This window comes from Lipotes vexillifer, unplaced genomic scaffold (genome assembly GCF_000442215.2).
Source record: "Lipotes vexillifer unplaced genomic scaffold, Lipotes_vexillifer_v1.1 scaffold1934, whole genome shotgun sequence".
Taxonomy (NCBI): domain Eukaryota; kingdom Metazoa; phylum Chordata; class Mammalia; order Artiodactyla; family Lipotidae; genus Lipotes; species Lipotes vexillifer.
In genome coordinates, this window is record NW_006791881.1 from 733,625 (window position 1) to 757,529 (window position 23,905).

The window sequence follows — 23,905 nt, forward strand, 5'->3', positions numbered from 1 at the left end:
GCATTCCTGATGAAAGGCCATGAGGTCAAGGATGTACAGTGGAAGGGTTTGGGGGTGGTGGGCTTTTTTCCAAGGTTGAGCTGCCCTCCCTAACCCTAGAGATGTTCAGCCCAGTCCTCTCATTTTTAATTTATTTTAATTTATATTAGTTATTTTTGGCTGTGTTGGGTCTTCGTTGCTGCGCACGGGCTTTCTCTAATTGCGGTGAGCAGGGGCTACTCTTCATTGCGGTGCGCGGGCTTCTCACTGCGGTGGCTTCTCTAGTTGCGGAGCACGGGCTCTAGGTGCATGGGCTTCAGTAGTTGTGGCACATGGGCTCAGTAGTTGTGGCTCACAGGCTCTAGAGCACAGGCTCAGTAGCTGTGGCAAACAGGTTTGGTTGCTCCCCTGCGTGTGGAATCGTCCCGGACCAGGGCTTGAACCATTGTCCCCTGCATTGGCAGGCGGATTCTTAACCACTCTCCACCAGGGAAGTCCCAGTCCTCTCATTTTAAAGGCAAGGAGGCTTGGGGTCCAGAGGGGAAAATGCTGCCGAACTTCTTTTTTTCTCAGTCATAGGTTCTGAGGCTGGGATAAAGTTTGAGGGATCTTTTGGTCCAGCTCCAGACACAGCCTCTTCCCGCTGGACCCCTCCTTGCAGGGGGACCTCATCCCCCTAGCCAAGCCATTTTCCTGGGGCTTCCAACTGTTGGACCCAGTTCTGCCGATGTCATCCTGAGGGGCCTCCAATCTAGAAATGCCTTTTCCTAAAGAAGCCTAAATTTAGGTACCAGAAGGTGCTACTCATCCCCCTCCCACTCCTCGGCCCCTGAACTCCTCACATTCTTCAGACAACTAGTTAGGGAAATGACAAGAGCCTGCACTAGGTTTATCTGTCCCATTACTTACAGTTCTAGTCATCCAACAATTTAAAGGGAGGCTTTTCCATCTTCCTCCCTTTCGTAGATGAGAAAGCTGATCTCAGAGGGGTTAATTCCCTTCCCTGAGGCCACAAAGCTTGGAGGTTGTGAAACCTGCTGTGAGTGAAGCTTGGCCTCCGACTCAGCCCTTGCAAGTTGTTAGTATGCAATCTGCCTCCACTTCCCGGGCGAGACAAGCTCCTAGTCTGATGGGGTGGGGTGCGGGGTGGGCGGGCGGCACAAAGGCAGGGCAGTCTCAATGCAGGATGACCAGGGCCGGTCCGCCTGAGATCAGATTCTCCCAGGTTGGAGGAGGCTTAGAGGAGAAGATGGCATTGCGTCGGCCTCTGAAGGAAGAACCGGAGTCAACTGGGAAGGAAAGCAAGAAGGGCATTTATGGCAGAGGAACCAGTGTGAATTCAGGCTTGGATATGCAGTAGCTCTCAGTCTCCTATTACTCACAGCGCTGAGCCTTGACAGCGCAACAGTGAGACGTCTAGATGTTCCCGTGGGTCTCGCCCCATAGGAACCCACAAGACATGAGTCCTTTTGTTTGCCTTGACTGGCCGAGAAGCGGCCTCCCCTAGACGGGTTACTCCTACCGGGCTCTTGAGGCCGCCTGGGCGTGGATACACTTTGAGCCTCGAATGAAAGAACACACTCCTTGGAGCCACAGCCCCTGGGCTCATTTGGCTCTGATTAGCTGCGAGACTCACGCCTCCAGGCTAGCCACTCAGAGGTGCCCGCCAGTTCCCCCTTGCCTCTGATTGGCTGGGAGAAGCGCATGCTCAGACACGCCCTGAGCCACAAGCTGGGGCGGCAGTTAACCGCTCTGCGTTGCCGCTGCCCTGTTGTTTCTTCACAGACTCGCTGGTCCCTGACAGGTAATTTGACTGGGGAGCGGGGGAGGGATGGGGCGCCAGGAAGTGGGGAAGGGGAGGCTGTGGAACCAGGGAAGCGGCTCCCACCCACCTTGGAGCACTGGAAGGCGGGGGAGCCTCCCAGGTGAGGGCCAGGCTGTGGGGGGACCGGGCCCCATCTCCCCCCAAATCTGCCTCAGGGCATAGCAGTCCCCCTGGCCGGCGACCCTGGGCCGTTTCCTCCCCTCAGTGAGCCTCTGTGACATGGGGACAGACTAGAGGGTGAGGACAGGCCGTTGGGGCCAAGGTCTTACTTGGTGTCGAAGGGTCGCGAGGGGCCGGGAGGACGAAAATGATTCATCAACCGTCAGTCCCCTTTGCAGTGACTGGATTTGCTCTTTGATGAACATGTTGGCCTCTTCTTGACTTCACACTGATACATTTGTTCATAATTAGAAAATAATGCATATTTCGTTCTTTGGAGTTTGCAAAAAAGAGAAAACTAGCTGGTGGCTCCAATCCTCACTTGATTGGAAGGAAGAATTGTCAGGGCTAAGCCTTAGGAAGGAGCTATAGCAGTTGTAGTGAGCTTGAAAGAAAAGGAAGACTGGTCTTTGGGGTGCAGAAGAAAGCAAGGAGATGGGAATTGACCATGGGGGTATTCCTAAGGTTCACCTATGAGATAAAGCCTTGCACCCAATACCTAGCAACCACTAATCTGTTCTCAATCTCTATAATTTTGTCGACAGTGTTATAAAAATGGAATCTTACAGTTTGTAACCTTTTGAGATTGCATTTTTCATTTAGCATAATTACCTTGCAATCCATGCAAGTTCTTTTTTTTTTTTTTTTTTTTTTTTGGCAGTTGTGGCACGTGGGCTCTTCATTACCACATGCAGGATCTTCACTGTGGCATGCGGGATCTTCAGCTGTGGCATGCAGACTCTTAGTTGCAGCATGCATGTGGGATCTAGTTCCCTGACCAGGGACCAAACCCAGGCCCCCTGCATTGGGAGCACAGAGTCTTAGCCACTGGACCACCAGGGAAGTCCCCACCCAAGTTCTTGTGTGTAGCTTGACACTTGTTTTTAGGAGAGGTTGGGGTTCTTTGTGGACCCGTGAAGTGATATGGGCTAACTCCTCTTAGCCAGATCTAATGTCAAGAAAAGATGGCTCAGAGCTCAAGCACTTGATGTTAATCTAGGCTCCATCACTTACCAGCTTTATGATGTTGGCATGGCTACTAATATGTGTGTATCTCAATTTCCTCATCCACATATGGAAGATAATGAAAAAACCTACTTCATAGAGTAATTGTGAGGATTTAAATAGATAAATATATATTCAGTAGAGTGTATATTACAAAGTAAACATTCAGTAGTTCATCTTTTAGAGTTCTCTTATTACCCATTTTACTCATGTCCATGTGAGAGAATAAGATTGATTGAATTATGGCTTTTCATATTTGAAAAGGCCCGTGATTGCTTCAGCCTATGTCTAATGTCCATTACCATTAATATTATGATCTACCACACTAAACCTTTTACCATCTTCAGACAGCTGGTGGTATAATCCTCCTAGACTTCAGACTATACTACTAAGGTACAGTAATCAAAACAGTGTGGTGCTGGCACAAAAACAGACTCATGGGTCAATGGAACAGAATAGAGAGTCCAGAAATGAACCCATACACCTATGTTCAATTGTCTATGACAAAGGAATCAAGAATATACAATGGAGAAAAGACAGTCTCTTCAGCAAGTGGTGCTGGGAAAACTGGATACCTATATGTAAAACAATGAGATTAGAATAGTCCCTCATACCGTATACAAACATAAACTCGAAATGATTTAAAGACCTACATGTAAGACCAGAAACCATAAAACTCCTAGAAGAAAACATAGAATACTCTCTGACATAAGTCATAGCAATATTTTTTTGGATCAGTCTTCTAAGGCAAAAGAAATAAAAGCAAAAATAAATGAATGAGACCTGATTAAACTTAAAAGCTTTTGCACAGCAAAGGAAACCATTGACAAAATTAAAAAAACCTAAAAAATATTTTCAAATGATGTAATGGGGTTAATATTCAAAATATATAAATAGCTCATACAACTCAATATCAAAAAACAAACAACCCAATCAAAAATGAACAGAAGACCTAAACAGACATTTTTCCAAAGAAGATGGCTAACAGGTACATGAAAAGGCACAGGAAAAGATGCTCAACTTTGCTAATCATCAGAGAAATGCAAATCAAAACCACAACAAGATATCACCTCACATCTGTCAGACTGGCTGTCATCAAAAAGTCTACAAATAACAAATGTTGGAGAGGATGTGGTGAAAAGAGAAGCCATGTACAGTGTTGGTAGGAATGTAAATTGGCACAGTCACTGGAAAACAGTATGGAGGTTCCCAAAAAGCTAAAAATTGCACTCTTGGCTATATATCCGGAAAAAACAAAAAGGCTAAATCAAAAAGATACATGCACCCCAATGTTCATAGCCACAGTATTTACAATAGCCAAGACATGGAAGCAATCCAAGTGCCCATTAACAGACAATGGATTAGTAAGATGTGGCATATATACACAATGGAATATTATACAGCCATTAAAAACAGAATGAAATTCTGCCATTTGCAGCAATATGGATGGACCTAGAGAATATTATGCTTAGCAAAATGTCAGACAAAGACAAATACTGTATGATATCACTTATATGTGGAATCTAAAAAATAATACCAATGTTTTCAGACTCATAGAAAACAAACTTGTGGTTACCAAACGGGGGAGGAAGGGGAGAAGGGACAAATTAGGGGTACAGGATTAACAGATACAAACTACTATGTATAAAAGGGAATTATAGCCATTATCTTGTAATAACTTATAATGGAGTATAATCTTGAAAAATGCTGAATCACTGTGCTGTACACCTGAAACTAATATAATATTGTAAATCAACTTTTTGAATAAAAAATAATAAAGATATAAGAAAAGAAACAAGAAAATAGAATGTTTGTTATTTTAGGTAATAGGAAATGCTAGGGAGAAAAAAGCAGAATGGGGATTAAAAGAATATGTCAGAGAGTGTTGAAGTTTTCATTTGGATAGCAGTTGAAGACCTCATTCAGAAAGTAATTTTTTTGGTAAAAACTTGAAAGGAATGGGAGAATTTACTGTACATATCTGAAAGAAGAATATTCGAAGCAGAGGAAAAACCAAATGTAAATGACCTGAGGTGGCAACATGCCTGGTGGCATCTCTGAGGCAAAGGCTAGTGTTGAGGGAGAAAGGAAGAGATGGTAGGAAATGAGGTTAGAATATCAAGGGTAGATCATGTAGTGTCTTAAAGTCATAATAAGGGCACTGACTTATATATACATGTAACAGTTTCATTTAAATATAATTCGCATACCATAAAATTCACCTTTTTAAAGGGTACAATCTAGTGGCTTTTTGTATATTCACAGAGTTTTGCAACCATTATCATAATCAATTTTAGAACATTTTCATCACTCCAAAAAGAAACCCCATACTCATTAGTAGTCACTCACCATTCCATTCTCTCATCCTCCTCTCCCCCAGCCCTATGTAACCATAGGTATGCTATGTAACCATAGGTACTTTCTACCTTTATAGATTTGCCTATTCAGGGCATCTCATGTAAATGAAATAATATCTGTTCTTTGTGACTGGTTTCTTTCACTTACCATAATGTGTCCTAGGTTTATACATGATGTAGCATGTACTAGTACTTCATTCCTTTTTATAGCTGAATAACAGTTCATTGTATGGCTATATTACATTTTGTTTATCCAGTCATCAGTCTTCCAAAGTGGCTGCACCACTTTGGGAAACTGTTTTCCAAAGTGGCTGCACCATTTTACATTCCCACAGTAATGTGTGAGGGTTCCAGTTTCTTTATGTTCTTGTCAACACTTGTTACTATCTGTCTTTTGGGTTATAGCCATCCTAGTGGATGTGAAGTTGTGTCTCATTGGGGTTTTGATTTACATTTCCCTGATAGTTAATGATGTTCACCATTTTTACACGTGCTTATTAGCTGTTTGTATCTCTTCTTTGAAGAAATGTCTATTCAGCTCCTTTCTTCATTTTAAATTTGGTTATTTGTCTTATTAAGTTGTAAGGGTTTTTATATATTCTGGATACAAGTCGCTTATCAGATTTTTTTTTCCCCCCATTTTGTGGGTTGTCTTTTTACTTGATGGTATCCTTTGAAGCATAAAAGTTTTTGTAAGTCTAATTTACTTTTTTTGTTGTTGTGCTTTTGTCATATATCTAAGAAGGCTTTGCCTAATCCTGGATTACATTTGGTAACTCACAATATCTTAACTTGTGGCTAGGATTAATTTGAAGATACTAATTTATACCTTCTGTCACCTGTTGGCAAGATTCATTACCCTAATACTGCAGTTTTCAAAGTGTGGAATGTGGAGCCCTCTGGTGGGAACCAGAGATTCTTTTAGAGTGTTTGCAAGTCCAAAACTATTTTCATAATAATGATAAGATGTTATTTGCCTTTTTCACTGTGTTGATATTTGCACTAATGGCGCAAAAGCATTGGCAGGTAAAACCACTGGCAGCATCATCGCATTGTAGCCTCTGGGAAATTTCACTGTACATTCTTTACTTATTTAAAAAGAAGAAAAAAAAATATATTTATTTATTTGGTTGCACCGGGCCTTAGTTGTGGCACGTGGGCTCCTTAGTTGCAGCATACATGTGCGATCTAGTTCCCTGACCAGGGATCAAATCCGGGCCCCCTGCATTGGGAGTGCGGAGTCAACCACTGTGCCACCAGGGAAGTTCCCTCATTGTACATTCTTTAGGATATAGAAGAAAAAAGTTAAAAACAGATAAATAGTTGACCCTTGAACAACACGGGTTTGAACTGCGCGGGTCCACTTATACGTGGATTTTTTTCAATAGTAAATACTACATTACTACACGATCTGATCCATGGTTGGTTGAATCTACGGACATGGAACTGCATACTTGGAGGGCCAACTTAATTTATAGTCGGATTTTTGACCGCATGGATGGTGGATGTCTCTAACCTCGACGTTGTTCAAGGGTCAACTGTAATTCTAGAAATTCTTTAGAAGTTAAAATTATTTACTTTGGTATTAGTAGTAGTATTACAAAAATAGTTTTGACCTCATAGGCCCCTTGAAACAATCCTGAAGCCCCTTTAGGGGTCCAAGGACCACACTCCAAGAACTACTGTACTGCCATAATAGACCCTTTGATGGAAGAATTATTTGAAATGCACTTTAAATTTCTACCAGTATCACTTATATATTGAGGAATCTTTGATCTAATTAAATACTAATTTTGGGGGGGGTTGGGGAGAAGGAAGGATTCTCCTTGCAGCAAGTAAGGAGAATACTGGGGATCTTTTCCCAAAGAGGTGTCTTCCCAAACTGCAAAATTGGGGAAGTTTTAAACTAAGGGTACGTGCATATTCAGGAGGGGGCTTGAGCTGAGGAGAATTCAGCATAGAATTGGGGCAAAGGTCGACAGAGTCCAAGCTTTAGTTGGTTGAAGTCAGGAGGGTCAACATCATCATTCCATCCTCCACCTGAGTGGGGGGTCTTATTAGTTCCTGCAGAACTGGTGTCAGGACTTACTGAAGCTCAGGTTCTTTCTGCCTTGTCACAGAAAGAATCCACTGAGAGACAAAGTGATCGGTAAGAAGTGGCTTTATTTAGAGAGGTACACATTCCATAGACAGAATGCGGTCCGTCTCAAAGAGTGAGAGCAGCCCTGGGAAAAACACACTCCACAGACAGAGTGTGGGCCATCTCAGAAGGCAAGAGTCTAAATATTAATATTTAATTTAGTTTTCGTATATGACTTTAAGTATATTTTAAATTAGTACATTATTTCTGTTCTTAACTTTTTTTTTCTAAATTGTGTGATGAAAAGGCTGCACATGCATATAATCAGATTGTGGCCCTTAAAATAACTGCCAAAATGAAGCATTGAATCCTAGTTTGGGTGCAAGAACAATAGTCAAGATCTGTCATATGACATAACAGCTGGGGTAATATCTTTATCATTAAACCAATTATGTGAATTTTTCTAGGTTTTAGCCTACAGTAATATTTCTCCCCAACTATTCCAAGCTCTGTAATAAACTATGACTGCTAAACCATAACGTGGTTGGGAATGATACTGTTGATGATCGTCTTGAGCACATTCATAGGTAAGAATTCTGAAACTTAACTCTCAATTTCTTGAGAAGGGATATTTTTTCACATGTAAATTTTCCACATGTTTAAGAATGTTAATATTCTTTGGATCCTCCAAATTAATTCTGAGCTGAATTTAAGTGTTAGATATAAAATTAGATTGAATTGAAAAGCTGGTTACATTACTTCATAGCACATGACCCATGAGAGGCCCTAGTATGCAGATGAGGATGTGACAGTGAATTTGGAGTGGCATTCAACTCTGGAGGTAATAGAAGTATCAAGCAGAAACTCTTAGAGAAGCTGAAAGAAGCTAAAGCATTTAAAAACATACTAAGTGGGTTATATATACTATATAGTTATAGTATAACTATACTATAGTTATTCCCTTAGATGCAAAACTTAGTTGATTAGAAGATTTTGCTCATGAATAAATGATGTAAGTTACACTCAACATGGAAAATGCATTTCTTTGTTTCACTCTCATAATTCTAAAATCAGTTTTGTATGTTAAAATATGTTTAATGTAGCTTGGCTGACACTTTTGACCAAATCAGTCCCACTTCTCAATTATATGCAAGAATGATCCTTTTCCAGCACTCAGTTACTGATGACAACATCTCTTCCTTTTTTCCTTAAATAAACTAAGACATTCAAATAAATATATCTTGGAACTGCTAACAATGTGTGCATGTCCCATAAAGTAAAATGAGCCCCGTTTCAAAAAAAGTATGAGGGAGGAGGGCTTTTGTAATGCAGATATACCATTGTACCGTGGATACATTTTAGTACATGAGCTTTTTATTACATCATGTCATTGTGTAGGTGTGAGTACTGCTTATATAATATTTCCACCCAAAAGTGTATGTATACAGGGACACACACACACAAGCTTACACACACACACACACATTCTTGTTTGATAACATATTCACAGTATCATTTTGTGTTTTATTATATAAACTTTAAATATTTTCAGAAAAGAGCAAAAGTTAATTTTCTCTACATGACATTTTTAAGTACCATAGATAATATATAAAAAATGTTTTCTGATTAAAAATACATTTTATTTTATATTAAGTATCACTTCTTATCTTGGAATGTTCTCAAATATCATAGCATGAGAGAATCACAGTGGATATGTGGATATAAGGTAAATATTCAGTCTTTCCTACTTGCAAAGCAGAAATAGAGACACATGTAGAGAACAAACGTATGGATACCAAGGGGGGAAAGGGGTGGGAGTGGGATGAATTGGGAGATTGGGGTTGACATATATACACTACTGTGTATAAAATAGATAACTAATGAGAACCTACTGTATAGCACAGGGAACTCTACTCAGTGCTCTGTGGTGACCTAAATGGGAAGGAAATCCAAAAAGGAGGGGATATATGTATGTGTGTAACTGGTTCACCTTGCTGTACTGCAGAAACTAACACAACATTATAAAGCAGCTATATGCCAAAAAAAAAAAAAAATCCTTGCATGTTTGGTAGAATTTTCCTATAAAACCATCCGGAGGGTTTTTTTTTTTTTTTTTAACTCTGTTTTTGTGCAAAGCACTTAAACTACTGATTCAATTTTTGAAAGATTATGTCAATTTTTATTTAATTTTTGACTGATTTATACTTCTTTTTGAGACAATTTTGGTAGGTAGATTTTTCTAGGAATTTATCCATTTCATTTAAGTTTTCAAATTCATTGTAATAAAATCATTCATAATATTTATTATCTTTTAAGTCTCTGCTCTGTATTTATTTCTCCCTTTACAGTCCCAAGATTGTTTCCTATTTTTTCTTTACTTATCTTCCTAGAGGTTTGTCAATTTTCTTATTGTTTTCAAAAACTTTTATGGGTCTATTTTACTTTCAATTTCTTTTTTTTAAAATACATTTATTTATTTATTTATTTATTTATTTTTGGCTGCATTGGGTCTTCGTCGCTGCGCTCGGGCTTTCTCTAGTTGCAACAAGTGGGGGCTACTCTTTTTTTTTTTTTTTTTTTTTTGGACGCACATTGCGGAGCCCAGGCTCCGGACGCGCAGGCTCAGCGGCCATGGCTCACGGGCCTAGCCGCTCCGTGGCATGTGGGATCTTCCTGGACCGGGGCACGAACCCGTGTTCGCTGCATCAGCAGGCGGACTCTCAACCACTGCACCACCTAGTTGTGGCTCATGGGCTCTAGAGCGCAGGCTCAGTAGTTGTGGCACACGGGCTTAGTTGCTCCACAGTGTGTGGGATCTTCCTGGACCAGGCATTGAACCTGTGTCCCCTGCATTGGCAGGCAGATTCTTAACCACTGCGCCACCACGGAAGCCCCACTTTCAATTTCTCTCTTATGTTTATTATGTTTTCCTTAAACTCTTTTTTTTTTCTTCTTCTTCTTTTTTTTTGCCACACCTCACAGCTTGCGGGATCTTCCCCAACCAGGGATTGAACCTGGGTCACCTCAGTGAAAGCCTGGAATCCTAACCACTAGGCCACCAGAGAAGTCCTTCCTTATACCCTTTTTGAGTTTCTTCTACTCTTCCTTTTTCTGCAGTTTCTTTTTCAAGTTAAACACTTCTTACCAATTTGTAGTCTTTCTTCTTTCCTGGTATAAACATTTAAGGTCTAAATTATCCTCTAAGAGCCTCTTTAGCTGCCGACCACAATTTTTGTTGTTGTTGTTTGTTTTTTTCGGCCGCACTGCACAGCATGCAGGATCTTAGTTCCCCCACCCACACCCCCTGTAGTGTAAGCTTGGAGTCTTTTAATCACTGGACCGCCAGAGAAGTCCTGGACCACAATATTGGATAAATGATATTTTATTATCATTCAGTGATAAGTGTTTTCTATTTTCTATAGTATTTTCTTTGACATCCAGGTTACATGAAAATGTGTTTTCCAGTTTTCAAATGTGCAGTAATTTTTAGTTATTGTCAAAAAACAAAACAAAACAACCCATTTGTAATTTAACTGTTTGCAATCTTTTATTTCCTTTCCAAAGTTTTGTCTGTTTCTTCAGACCTCCCCTGTAATATAGTTTGTTCAAATGCTTTCTTGACCCAGTTTTGAGGGCCGGTCAGTTCCCCTTTTTGAGGAGTTAGGTCCATACCCCAGTCACTTCCCCCATTAGCCTCTTGTGTGTACTCTGGGATCACTAGGAACCAGCCCTAATTGTCCTGGGGACTGGGAACCAGATGACTAGGGACAGCTCCTCTGCTCCAAGCCTACAAAGTTTTTCAACTTAGCCAATCAACAGAGAACTCTTGGAAACTAACTAACCGCACCCTGCTTGCCATACATAAGTTGCCCCCTACAGCTCTAGCTTGCTGTTACTCTGTCCTTGGGTGCAACCCCTGTGTGGCCTGCCTGACAGCCTTCTCTCATTTTAAGCTGTAAGTAACAGGTCTGACACCAAATTCTGGATGCTTTATCACCTCTGCTCTGCAGCAGAGGTCCATGGAGCTCCTCCTGAAGGCCTTGGGAGTTTTTGCCTTCCAGTGTCAGACACGCTGGGTGGCTACGGTACCTGGGGGATTGTATTTTGATGTCTTTGGTCATGAAATAAGGCTTGGTCCACCATGGGGCGCTGTAGGCTCACGCTAGCGCTTTGTTTCTTGCTGAAGGTCTGTGCTGTGCAGCATTTGACATACCACCTTGCTTTGGGGGAGGGTTTGCTCTGGGTATTTTTTTGTTAGTCACCTTCTCTCTGGTCAGGTTTCAGAAACTTAGCTCAATAAAAGATATTGTCCATGAAAATGTCAGGAGGGTAGGCGTTGGCCCTGACTGTGTCTCTGGCTGTGTTGCCTTGAGTGCACCACCTCCCTTCTCTGGATTCTTTTTTTTTTTTTTTTAAACCACTGTTAATCTTTTAGTAGACACAGTTTTCCGAGTTTTTTCTGTACATGGATCACTAGGTAAGTATCTTTGTAGTTTTACAAAAATGGACTGATGCCGTATATATGGTTCTGAAAACTGGTTTTTCAAACATTTTACAATGTACCATAAACATTTTTCCATGCAATGGATGAAAATCTGCTACTGAAACACACAGGGCTGCAGTTGGATAAAGAGAGTGACACCTAAAGCATAGTATTAGCGTAAGGTTAAATAAAGCACAAGGCCTTGCAAATGCCTGCCAGGGGCACTACACAAAAGGAATGTCTTCAAAGCCCCTTTGTGGGGCCCTGCAGCCACCCCTGAGTTCCCTTGGGCCCCTCGGGTGGAAGGGGTCCTGTAAACTTTTTTGCATCCACATAAACCCCCCCAATTTCTATCTGGTTTTCTTCACCTCATCCTCCACCCTGGCCATCTCGTCAAATTCTCTTATCATCTCTTCATTGCTCAAATGCATATCGTGTATGGCCTCCTTGTATTCCTTGAGATACTGAGCCAGCCCCTTGGTGGTTTTTCTTTTGGCCTTCCTGGGTACATCATTCCCAGCTGGGTGCTTTCCTGCAGCCCTTGGTTCGCTGGCTGGCTTTTCTTTTGGCTTTCCCTCGCTCGCTGGCTTTCCCTCACTTACTGGTTTTCCCTCACTCTCTGGTTTTCCTTCTTTTGGCTTTGCCTCACTCTCTGGCTTTTCCTTATCCTTTAGTACTTCCTCATCTTCTGTCTTTCCTTTGAGATCTGCCCTTCCCTTGTTTTCTAACTTTTCCTTGTCTTCCACAGTACAAGCTACTCCCAGCTTTCCTGCATCCAGTGGCTGTTCTTTGTTTTCCATCTTGCCTTGGTTCTCGGGCTTTCCTTCATTTTCACTGCGAGGATTCAGGACAGGTTCCTCCTCTTTCTCTAGCCCAGTAGAGCACTGGGAACAACAGACACGTACACCTGAAAGAACCTGGAGCAACAATTAGGGGCTCCCAGATGGCTCCGGGTCCGAAAGCAGGCTTCTCTGGATTCTTAAAATTTCATCCTTTATTCTTTTTTTTTTTTTTTTTTTTTTTTTTTTTTTTGTGGGTGGGGATATTGTTTAGTTTTGAATCCCTTATTGGAGGGAAAACCTATTTAGTGTTTCTCCAGGACACTATCATTATTACTTAGCAAACCTGAAGACCGACTTTCTCCAGGGCAGTAACCGTTGCAACTTGGAAACCTGAAACCTGCTTTTTTTTTTTTAAATTAATTAATTAATTTATTTCTGGGTGTGTTGGGTCTTCGTTGCTGTGCACGAGCTTTCTTTAGTTGCAGTGAGCAGAGGCTACTCTTGGTTGTGGTGCGTGGGCTACTCATTGTCGTGGCTTCTCTTGTTGCAGAGCACGGGCTCTAGGTGTGCGGATTTCAGTAGTTGTGGCACGTGGGCTCAGTAGTTGTGGCTTGCGGGATCTAGAGCTCAGGCTCAGTAGTTGTGGCGCACGGGCTTAGTTGCTCTGCGGCATGTGTGATCTTCCTGGACCAGGGCTCTAACCCGTGTCCCCTGCATTGGCAGGCGGATTCTTAACCATTGCGCCATCAGGGAAGCCCTGAAACCTGCTTTTAACCTGAACAGCAACTCAGAAATTGATTGTGGCCCACTGCGTCTAAATAAAAATATTTCCTGAATTCCTAGTTATGGCTAAGGGCAACATGCCAGGCTCACCCATTTCAAGAGAGAAAGCTATTCCTGTGTGTTTTATTTATCCTACTAATTTTCACAGCTGGTGCCATTTTGAGCACATATCTGTACCAGGCACCATGCTAAGTGTTTTACAAACATTAGGTCATTAATCCTCCCACAATCCTCAGGCTTTATCACTCTTTTTTACAGATGAGAAAATTGAGGTTCGTATAGCTAGTACATGGTGGCCCTGAGATCCAAACCCAGACTGAGCAGGCCTCAAAAAGCAAGTGCCCTTAGCTAACATGGACCCTGGAGCTTGGGCTTATCCCCACTCATGGGGCCAGGTGTCTGTCACATGGCCAGTCAGTCAAGGGAGCACCAACTAGCTTTAAGGGACCATCCAGACCCACAATGACCAACTACCACTGATGACAATTTGGACATCCAGATATCATCTGTTCTAGACCTTACCACTTCTCCCCCGACCATGGAGGGTCCATGGAGACTTACGCAACAGGCTCAGATGGTCTTGCCCAGGGTAACTCGTCCCTCAAGGCCTCTAATTCCGTGGTGGAAACTTCCTCAGGCTCTGCATTTCTAAAAATAAGTTACTATGTATAATGGGCATGGATTTACTGGTCAAATTGTTACCGAATCAGGTCGTATGGACCCCTGCTCAGGCCCTAGCCCAGCCGAGGCCCCCTGCCTCAGCAGGGAAGTTTCAGGTTCGTGCAGCCAGAAACAAAAACGAAGCTGAGATTGATGCAGTGCAAGCTTTATTAAATGGCCTGAGAATGGAGAAGTGGGAACTTTGTTTACGGATGAGCTTCTCGCACACGTGGATCAACTTTGGGTCATAGCCTCGAGCAGGGGTGTCATTTAGTAGCTAATGTAGTGAAATCAGCATAGAATGAGGCTCAGGGGTTGCTGGAGGTCAGATTCATCTTGGTTCCAGCTGGTTCTATCTGGGCTTTTGTTTTTCTCTTCCTATAACTCCCCTTTTTTGTCTCCAGACCCTGTGACTTAAAGATATATGTTAGTTCCTGTCCAAGGGAGGGGTTGGCGGGTTTTGAGCAAGGATCTGGTGTCAGCTCTGGCAACAAAATATATCTGGGACATTTTTACTCTACATCTGCTTCCAGAGTTCATGATACTATTAGCACTGGAAAGCACTGCTGTAAGGAACTGTATTTAACCTGAATCCAAGCCCAGCATTCCCTAAGGTTATTTGTCTATTTCCTTTTCACTGGATTTCTATGAATCTGGTTCCACAGTTCACAGGTGGGAATATTACTCTAGCTGAGGAGTCCTCAGCCTCAGCACTGCTGGCCTTCTGGGCTGGATGACTGTATTGTGGAGGGCTGGCCTGTGTGCGGTAGGATTTTAAGCAGCATTTCTGGTCTTTTCCCATTAGAAGCCAGAAGCAACTCCCCCCACCCTAAACAAACCTTACTCTTATATATATATAAAGCATATATATTTGCATATATATGTGTGAAACATAAGCAGATTTACTATTTATCTGTGGTATTATTATTATTATTAATTTGGCTGCACCGAGCAGCTTGTGGGATCTCAGTACCCAGATGAGAGATCGAACCCGGGCCACTGAATCATAACCACTAGACCACCAGGGAACTTCCCTATTTATCTGTGGTATTAAAATATATCATGGGGAGGTGACTAGGAAAAAAAAATCCAGAAAGACTCCTTGGGAGGGGTGATAATGGAAAAAAAAAGGTTGATTAACACCACTCTAGCTCAATTTTTCAGTTCTTATTTATGCAAATTCCTCAGGAAAAATGACATTTGTGGCTCTTGTAAGCTAAACCAAAGAGCCAAGCAACTGTGGACACATAGAAGGAAATGGCTGGGAGCTGGCAGAAGCTGGCAGGATACCATACAGAAAAGACTCAGGACTGATGTCAGCTCCTTGGCTATGATGGGTACGTGAACCTGAAGAAGCTGTCAGCCAGGAGCACTGTCAGGTGAAGCTCTGCAGTTTCTCAGTGGAAGGGGCTTGGGGGAGGGCTCTTCCTGTTGGGAAAAGGGCTTAGAGCTTTGTTGTCATGTCACTTTACACCAGGCTGAGGATGTTTATTGCATGTGGTTGACTAGGGCCTCCACGTCACTGCCAGACATTTGGATACACTTTTCTCTCCTCCTGACTATCCTTATTCTTAAATAAATCTGGCCTCTCACTCCGACCTCCTCAGATCCCACTGTTTAGAGAACACTGAGTATCTTGATTGCTGGCCACTGTACAACCATGATGGGGAAATAACAAACAGCCCACTAAAATGAAAAAATTTAAATTAAAAATACAACAAATAAATTTTAAAACATTTAAAAGTTTCTCTCTTGAAAAACTTAACTTCCCTCATCTTGCAGAGAGCAAACCTTCCCAGCTTTCAGTTTGGGGAAATGAGTGACTAAGAGTTTAACCTGAACCCAAGCTAAGATTCACTCATTTTCTGCTTCTTACTTCTATCAGAAAACCCCACTTGAACTCAGCGTAGATGGATGAGGAACAGAGCTGGTGCTCACAGGAAGCCACGAGCCCTTCAAAGCCTCCTGTCGTTCTTAGCGCCGTGCTTCTTGAGCAAGCCAGGCACTGCCTCGCAGACCTGCCTTGGAGCCAGTTTCAGAAACGCAAGGTAAGGGGCCAGCGTGGCGGGGGGCTAGGGGGGTGCGGGTGAGGGGCTGCGTTCCCAGGGCCTCAGGCCCTGCGTTGCTTTGTCCACAGGTGTGTGGACTTTGGAAGCGCTGAAAGCTGCCCAGCCACACAGCTAACCCTATCACTCAGGCATCCTGGTCATCCTGCTGGTCGTTCTGTTGACACCTGTCCTGCAGCTCACACACAACCTACCCTCCCAGCCCTCATCTGACTGGCTCTCACATACATACAGGGCTCTCCTCCTGCACACATGTGGCCTAAGCCACAGGCTCAGAACACACAGCTAATCTTCATTCAACATATACACTTTTCCGCTTCTGGCTTCTATCAAGACTCCCAGGTCAAGAAACACCTGCCAAATAAGGCCTGCAGAATAATTCCAGACATTTACCAGCTGTGTTGACTTTCGTTTCTTCCGATAATTTCTTAACACCTCAGTCTCTCTTATTCCTTTCATTTTCACTGGTAAAGTTATGGAGGAAGGCTAGAATTGTTATTCATTTAACTAGAATTGATAATCATTTAACACAGTTTTTTTTTTTTTTTTTTTGAGACCCTGAGATGCCCCAGGTCTTCAGTATCTGTTTGCAGGAATAAACCAAAACCTCTCTCTTGAGAAACACATAGCTTGGATGTTTGGGTGTGTGGTGGTCAGGGTGGGAGATGGGGAATAGATGTGAATTATCGAACAATGTGAAAGGGTTTTGATAAGGAACATCAGGGTGCCACTAAGAAGGATGCAAGAGGAGGTGGCCTTGAGTTGGAAAGCCTCCTGCATTGCTCCGATTCACATGTGGACGTGTGAATAACTTTAAGAAGGTTTTAACCTCTTCATCTGCCAATTTCGATAAGAAATGAGGGTGGTTGGTGAGGTAGAGATTTTATTTCTGGCTATGATGTGCCTTTTCTAGATCTGTCCTGCTAATACCCACTCTGATAGGATTCAGTGTGTAAGATTGATTTTTTTTTTTTTTTTGCGGTACGCGGGCCTCTCACTGTTGTGGCCTTTCCCGTTGCGGAGCACAGGCTCCAGACGCGCAGGCTCAGTGGCCATGCCATGCATAAGAAATGAGGGTGGTTGGTGAGGTAGAGATTTTATTTCTGGCTATGATGTGCCTTTTCTAGATCTGTCCTGCTAATACCCACTCTGATAGGATTCAGTGTGTAAGATTGATTTTTTTTTTTTTTTTGCGGTACGCGGGCCTCTCACTGTTGTGGCCTTTCCCGTTGCGGAGCACAGGCTCCAGACGCGCAGGCTCAGTGGCCATGGCTCACGGGCCCAGCCGCTCCGCGGCATGTGGGATCCTCCCGGACTGGGGCACGAACCCGCGTCCCCTGCATCGGCAGGTGGACTCTCAACCACTGTGCCACCAGGGAAGCCCAAGATTGATTTTTTACATGTGGTTTCGATGAAAAGGCCAAAAATTTCCCTCAATTTACCCAACTGAATACTGCAACCTTCTACAGGGCCTGGAAAACACATTTGCTGCATTAGTGTCAGGTTGGCCCAGGAGTGGCCAGCCACCCAGCCTGAGAGGCTAGGTGTGTTCCAACTAAGAAGGTGCTCCAGAGGGAACATGGGGCTTGGGTGTGGCGTGCTAGGGCCCACCCCCACCAGCTCTCAGGAGCTGATTGTTAAATCTTCAGGAATTTTTGAGGCGGTTGGTGGCTTGAACTTGGCCATGGTGGGAGTATTTATACCACGGAAACCAGCAAGAGTCATAAATCAGAGCCCCCCCACTCCCCCGCACCTCTTTGCCCTCCCAGACCTGGTTCACCAGCACATCACTGGGACTTGGGGCCCGAGGAACAAGTTCTCTACATGGCTGTGTGGCCTTCAGAAGGCATTTAACTTCTCTGAGTCTTTTCACGAGTCATCTACACCATGGCTCAGTATGCTTATTTGGCTTCGAGTACCAGGTGTTTGTTGGAGGGGGTTGTGGGAACAGGAGCACAGGACTGGGATTGAATGTACTATATGACTGAACATGCTCTGAAATCCTATGAAGTACAAAGCACACAGGAGGAATTAGATTTTTTTTTTTTTTTTTTGTGCATTTACGTGGGCCTCTCACTGCTGTGGCCTCTCCCGTTGCAGAGCACAGGCTCCGGATGCACAGGCTCAGCGGCCGTGGCGCACGGGCCCAGCCGCTTCACGGCACATGGGATCTTCCCGGACCGGGGCATGAACCCATGTCCCCTATATCGGCAGGTGGACTCTCAACCACTGCGCCACCAGGGAAGCCCCTAGAATTTTTTTAAAAAAATATTTTCTTGGTCCTTTCCCCCTTTTCTTTTATTCTTTTTTTTTTTTTTTTTTAATATTTATTTATTTGGCTGCATTGGGTCTTAGTTGTGGCACGCAGGAGCTTCATTGTGGCATGTGGGCAATCTAGTGGTGTGCAGGCTCAGTTGCCCAGCGGCATGTGGGAGCTCAGTTCCCTGACCAGGGATCGAACCCACATCCCCTGCATTGGAAGGTGGATTCTTAACCACTGGACCACCAGGGAAGTCCCAGAATTTTTTTTTTTAAATAGATTTATTTATTAATTTATTTATTTTTGGCTGCATTGAGTCTTCGTTGCTGACTGCGGGCTTTCTCTAGTTGCAGCCAGCGGGGGCTGCTCTTCGTTGCGGTGCGCGGGCTTCTCATTGCGGTGGCCTCTCGTTGCGGAGCACAGGCTGTAGGCGCACGGGCTTCAGTAGCGGTGGCGCGTGGGCTCAGTAGTTGTGGCTCTTGGGCTCTAGAGCGCAGGCTAAGTAGTTGTGGCACACGGGCTTAGTTGCTCCGCGGCATGTGGGATCTTCCTGGACCAGGGCTCGAACCCGTGTCCCCTTTATTGGCAGGCGGATTCTTAACCACTGTGCCACCAGGGAAGCCCCCAGAATTTTTATATAAAGGCAAGAGGCCAACCTGGTTCCCTTCTAGCCTGATGATTTACCTAAGTCATCACTGAATTTTTGGTGTTACAGTCTTAAGGGGAAACATGCATAGATTTTTAAATCTTTTTTAAATTTTTTGTTTTTGGCTTTCATGTCAGAAAGGCCCTGGATAAAGTTCTGTTGGGCACGTCAGCTAGTCTTGTCATTCTTGCGAGTGAGTAATGCCAGACTAACTTTCAGAAATATATTTTTGAAAAACACCTCATCGTTGGGACTTGCCTGGCAGTCCAGTGGTTAAGACTTCGCCTTCTGGTGCAGGGGATGCAGGTTTGATCTCTGGTCGGGGAGCTAATATCCCACATGCCTCACGGCCAAAAAACCAAAAAACATAAAACAGAAGCAATATTGTAACAAAATTCAATAAAGACTTTAAAAATGGTCCCTGTATTGAAAAAAAAATCTTCAAAAAAAAAAAAAAAAAAGAAAAACCTCTTGTTGATAAAGAGGTTTTACTACCCCCGCTTACAAACAGGAGAACCAGAGCTCCCAGCAGAGGGGTAGGAAAAGTGGCAGAGCTGTAATTTGGAATCTGCCTCCAAAGGGCAGGATTATTTCACTTCGGCTGCACTGCCCTTCAGTTCAAGGACCTGAGCCCTTCAATGTGGGAAGGTTGGGAAGAGTGTATGATGATCTGGGCAAAATACGAAGCAGTTGTGCTCTGTACCCAGCACCGTTCTGATTTGCTTTTGTTCTGATAGAAATCTTGTTGGCTCTTCCACTCATTAGATTCTTCTGGTTGGGCTCAGACCTGCCGTGAGAAGCCTGTAAATCTGAAAATGAACCCCACGGGTATAGCAGACACCACCCTGGATGAAAGCATCTATAACAATTATTATCTTTATGAAAGCATCCCTAAACCTTGCACCAAGGAAGGTATCAAGGCATTTGGGGAGCTCTTCCTGCCCCCCCTCTACTCCTTGGTCTTTCTGTTTGGTCTGCTTGGAAATTCTGTGGTGGTTCTGGTCCTGTTCAAGTACAAGCGGCTCAAGTCCATGACCGACGTGTACCTGCTCAACCTTGCCATCTCAGACCTGCTCTTTGTGCTCTCGCTCCCTTTCTGGGGCTACTATGCCGCAGACCAGTGGGTGTTCGGGCTCGGCCTCTGCAAGCTAGTTTCCTGGATGTACCTGGTGGGCTTCTACAGCGGCATATTCTTCATCACACTCATGAGCATCGATAGGTACCTGGCCATTGTGCACGCGGTCTTCTCCCTGAGAGCGAGGACCTTGACTTACGGGGTCATCACCAGCGTGGCCACGTGGGCAGTGGCTGTGCTCGCCTCCCTCCCAGGCCTTGCGTTCAGCACGTGTTATACTGAGCACAACCACACCTACTGCAAAACCAAGTATTCTTTCAACTCCACGAGGTGGAAGGTTCTGAGCTCCCTGGAGATCAACGTTCTAGGGCTGGTGATCCCCTTGGGGATCATGCTGTTCTGCTACTCCATGATCATTAGGACCTTGCAGCACTGCAAAAATGAGAAGAAGAACAAGGCAGTGAAGATGATCTTTGCCGTGGTGGTCCTCTTCCTGGGGTTCTGGACCCCTTACAACGTGGTGCTCTTCCTGGACACCCTGGTGGAGCTGGAGGTCCTTCAAGACTGCACCTTTGAGAGACACCTGGACTATGCCATTCAGGCCACGGAGACCCTGGCTTTTGTTCACTGCTGCCTTAATCCGGTCATCTACTTTTTCCTGGGGCAGAAATTTCGCAAGTACATCGTACAGCTCTTCAAAACCTGCCGGGGCACTTTGGTGCTCTGTCAGTACTGTAGGTTCCTCCCGATTTACCCCGACACCCCCAGCTCATCTTACACACAGTCCACGGTGGACCACGATCTCCACGATGCTCTGTAAAAGATGAAAATGCAAAAAGCAGAGTTAATAAGCTTCTCAAATTAAGAGCTTATTTAAAATTGTATTGTAATAAGAGTTTCCTGAACAAGTACCGGGAAGAATTATATCCACTGCAAAAAGTAGGGCTTCTCACCCTGCAGTCAGCTTTTCTTCCTGCCAAGTACAAGTTCAGTGTGACCAGAGTTCACCCGGACCAAGGTGTCCTTCCTCGCACCAGGCTTTCCTGCAGGGATGAGTAAACCCGAGGAGGATTCTGAGCAGTGTTTCAATGAGGAATTGGATGATTTTGGAAAGGGAAGACCAGTCCCTTCTAACCTGAACTCATGGGATTCTCTAGAGGGGACTGTAGAGAATTGACTGGGGGAGTAAATCTCTACTTCTTGCTGTGAAAATGAGCCCTTTAATTAACTTCTAGCTTTTTGTGAAACAATATAGAAAACTTCGGCATGCTGTCCCAGTGTTTTTCTAAGAATATATCTGAAGCATGGTATACTCCATGAAGCCAGGTGTCTGCAGAAACGAATAGTGAAGTAATGAACTTAGATCTTGATTCTTTTATTGTAAAGGATTATTTGTTAATGGAAGCCAAGCTTTCAATGCTGATTACAATCATAAGGAGAAAAAGGCATTAGCATGGTCTGATTTTCAAACATGAAATACGAGGCATTAACAAATCTAAACATACTTGTGGAAATCCAAACACAGCTTCATATGCTTGTGGACATGTTTTGTTTTAATTATAACAGATGAATATTCAAATTAAAAAAATAATACATAGGCCCAGACACATTTATTTGGGGTCTTTTACTCATTTACAAACATTTCCTTCGAAACCAAAAATGATGAGGACTAATCAAGTGTGATAATTTTTCCTTAATCATTTTGAAGTGCCTGCCATCAAGTGAGGCAAGAATAATCCACTAAAAGTTATTGCTGATGTGGCATAAAAATGACTTTCCAAGGTGTCGTCCTCTCTTTTAAAATATTGGCCCTGCTTTTTAACTTTTGGATGACTCAAAAGTTCTTACAAGTCATTTTAATTATGTAATTAATCATTTTACACCATTAAGATAAATCTCTGTTCGTACAGCCTTAATCAGAATTAAGTAAAGACTTTAACAAAGTCTAGGGATACCTGTACTATCTCCAGAAACAAAACCTATTTTACAGACTATTACCTGAGTTAACCAGTTTAAAACGTTTCTGTAAATTTACACATTATTGCACGCTTTACATTTATAAAGAATGCATTTCCAGAAAATTTATTTTCAGAAGTGATTTTAACAGGGTAATTTGATGCTGCCTTTGTAGAAATACAATAAAATACAATAAAATAAACCTGTGTATAGTTTCTCCTGGTTATGTTTGCGTTTGGTCTCCCGATGGGGATGAGAATCTGAGCTACTAATATTCCCATTGTCTCTATTAATCATCTTTGCTACATGTCATAGATGAGATGGATGTCCCCGAGAGGAAGAATTAAAGGGTTCACTGTTAAGATCACCACTTGGGATGGGGAAAGGAGTTGCTACGTGTTGTCACGGCAACGCTTGGAGGTTAGAATGGATAAGGAGTGGGGGTGGGCCGGGTTCCTAGGCAGTGTTGCCTTAGAAAACCTCCACACCATATGGCAGGGTCTGCAAATCCTACCTCTGTGTTTCCTTGTGAGTCTGACCACATTACCTTCCTCTCTTAGCCTCAGTTTTCTCGCATCTGTAAAGCAGAATATAGTTCAGAGTGATTGAAAAAAAGAAATACGATGATTACTGAAAGCATCTATGTTCCTTAGTCATAGATAAAGTGTGGTTTTGAACTTTCCAGGCAGTGACTGCCTCCCCTTTCCTGAGGGAACTTGTAATTTCATTCATTTAATCACAAGGAGACAGAAATTTAAGGACACCGAGGGAGTTCCCTGGCAGTCCAGTGGTTAAGACTCCGAGCTTCCACTGCAGGGGGCAAGGGTTTGATCCCTGGTTGGGGAACTAAGATCCCACATGGCACACAGCATGGCCAAAACAAAAAAAAAAACCCAAAACCCCAATAAGGACACCAAAAGACAAAGACTGGCCAAAGGGGTTTTACTGTCCCTTCCTTGTCCATCACATACAATGCTAAGCAAGGCTGCGGTGCAGACCACACAGCTACCACCCCTCCACCTGAGGGTAGGGTCACTTATCACCTCCAGTCACTCAGGGCCTCCCTTGTTCCAAAGTTGGGAGGTGTCCCCTCAGGATGGGAATTTAAAACCTCTGGTGATACCCAAACATAATCCTCTCAGAACACTGAAAAGAAAGTTCCTTCTTCCCCTTCAGTAACAGAAACATAGAAAGCAAGACAGCTTGATTTCTACACAAAGGTTTTTTTTTGAGGGCATCAGGACCAATGATCACCAGCTGCCCAAGTACCAAAAAATTATGCTTCCAAAATCTCTTGATGTCGATTCCGCACAAAGAACAAGCAAGCTGCCCTACGTGTGCCACTCACAACAGAAGCCCTTTTTAAGGTGGGTTTAACAATAAGTTTTCAGACATTACACCCATCCTTTTCTTGTTGCAATATGCCTCGCTTCTGGGGAACACAGGCTAGGTGTAATTTCTTTAAGAACAAAAGAAGCAGGTTTGCTTTGGAGGTGATGTAAACGTTTTGGAACTAGATAGAGGTGATGGCTGCGTAGCATTGTGATTGTACTAAATGCTACTGAATTGCACATTTTTAAATGATTAGTTTTATAGTATGTGAATTTTACCTCAACAACAACAACAACAAAAAGAATAATAAGAAATATTCCTGTCAGGATCTGTCCCATAGTTGGTACTCAAATTCTATTAAATAGATGTGTTACCTGCTTCCCATGAGAAGGAAGAATACAGGGTGATGGCAAAAGGTCTTCATATCTTTAGGTAGGTTCTTCCTAAGAAACTCTCA

General features: G+C 43.3%; 2 protein-coding genes across 2 annotated transcripts; one reads left to right on the forward strand and one right to left on the reverse strand.

Moving 5' to 3' along the window:
- Nucleotides 1-12,112: 12,112 nt before the first annotated feature.
- On the reverse strand, nucleotides 12,113-13,993 carry LOC103081713 (transcription elongation factor A protein-like 4). The gene is given in 2 exon segments (XM_082931353.1): nucleotides 12,113-12,772; nucleotides 13,976-13,993. Coding segments are annotated over 2 exon segments (678 nt in total).
- A 2,127-nt stretch (nucleotides 13,994-16,120) lies between these two features.
- CCR4 (C-C motif chemokine receptor 4) lies at nucleotides 16,121-21,152 on the forward strand. Its single transcript, XM_007464925.1, has 2 exons — nucleotides 16,121-16,161; nucleotides 19,851-21,152. The coding sequence occupies exon 2, from the start codon at nucleotides 19,901-19,903 to the stop codon at nucleotides 20,978-20,980; it is 1,080 nt and encodes a 359-aa protein (XP_007464987.1). The 5' UTR covers nucleotides 16,121-16,161; nucleotides 19,851-19,900; the 3' UTR covers nucleotides 20,981-21,152.
- Nucleotides 21,153-23,905: the final 2,753 nt, after the last annotated feature.

What these genes read in the sequence shown, in the direction of transcription:
- CCR4 (XM_007464925.1), top strand. Translation starts at nt 19,901, where the DNA reads ATGAACCCCACGGGTATAGCAGACACCACCCTGGATGAAAGCATCTAT.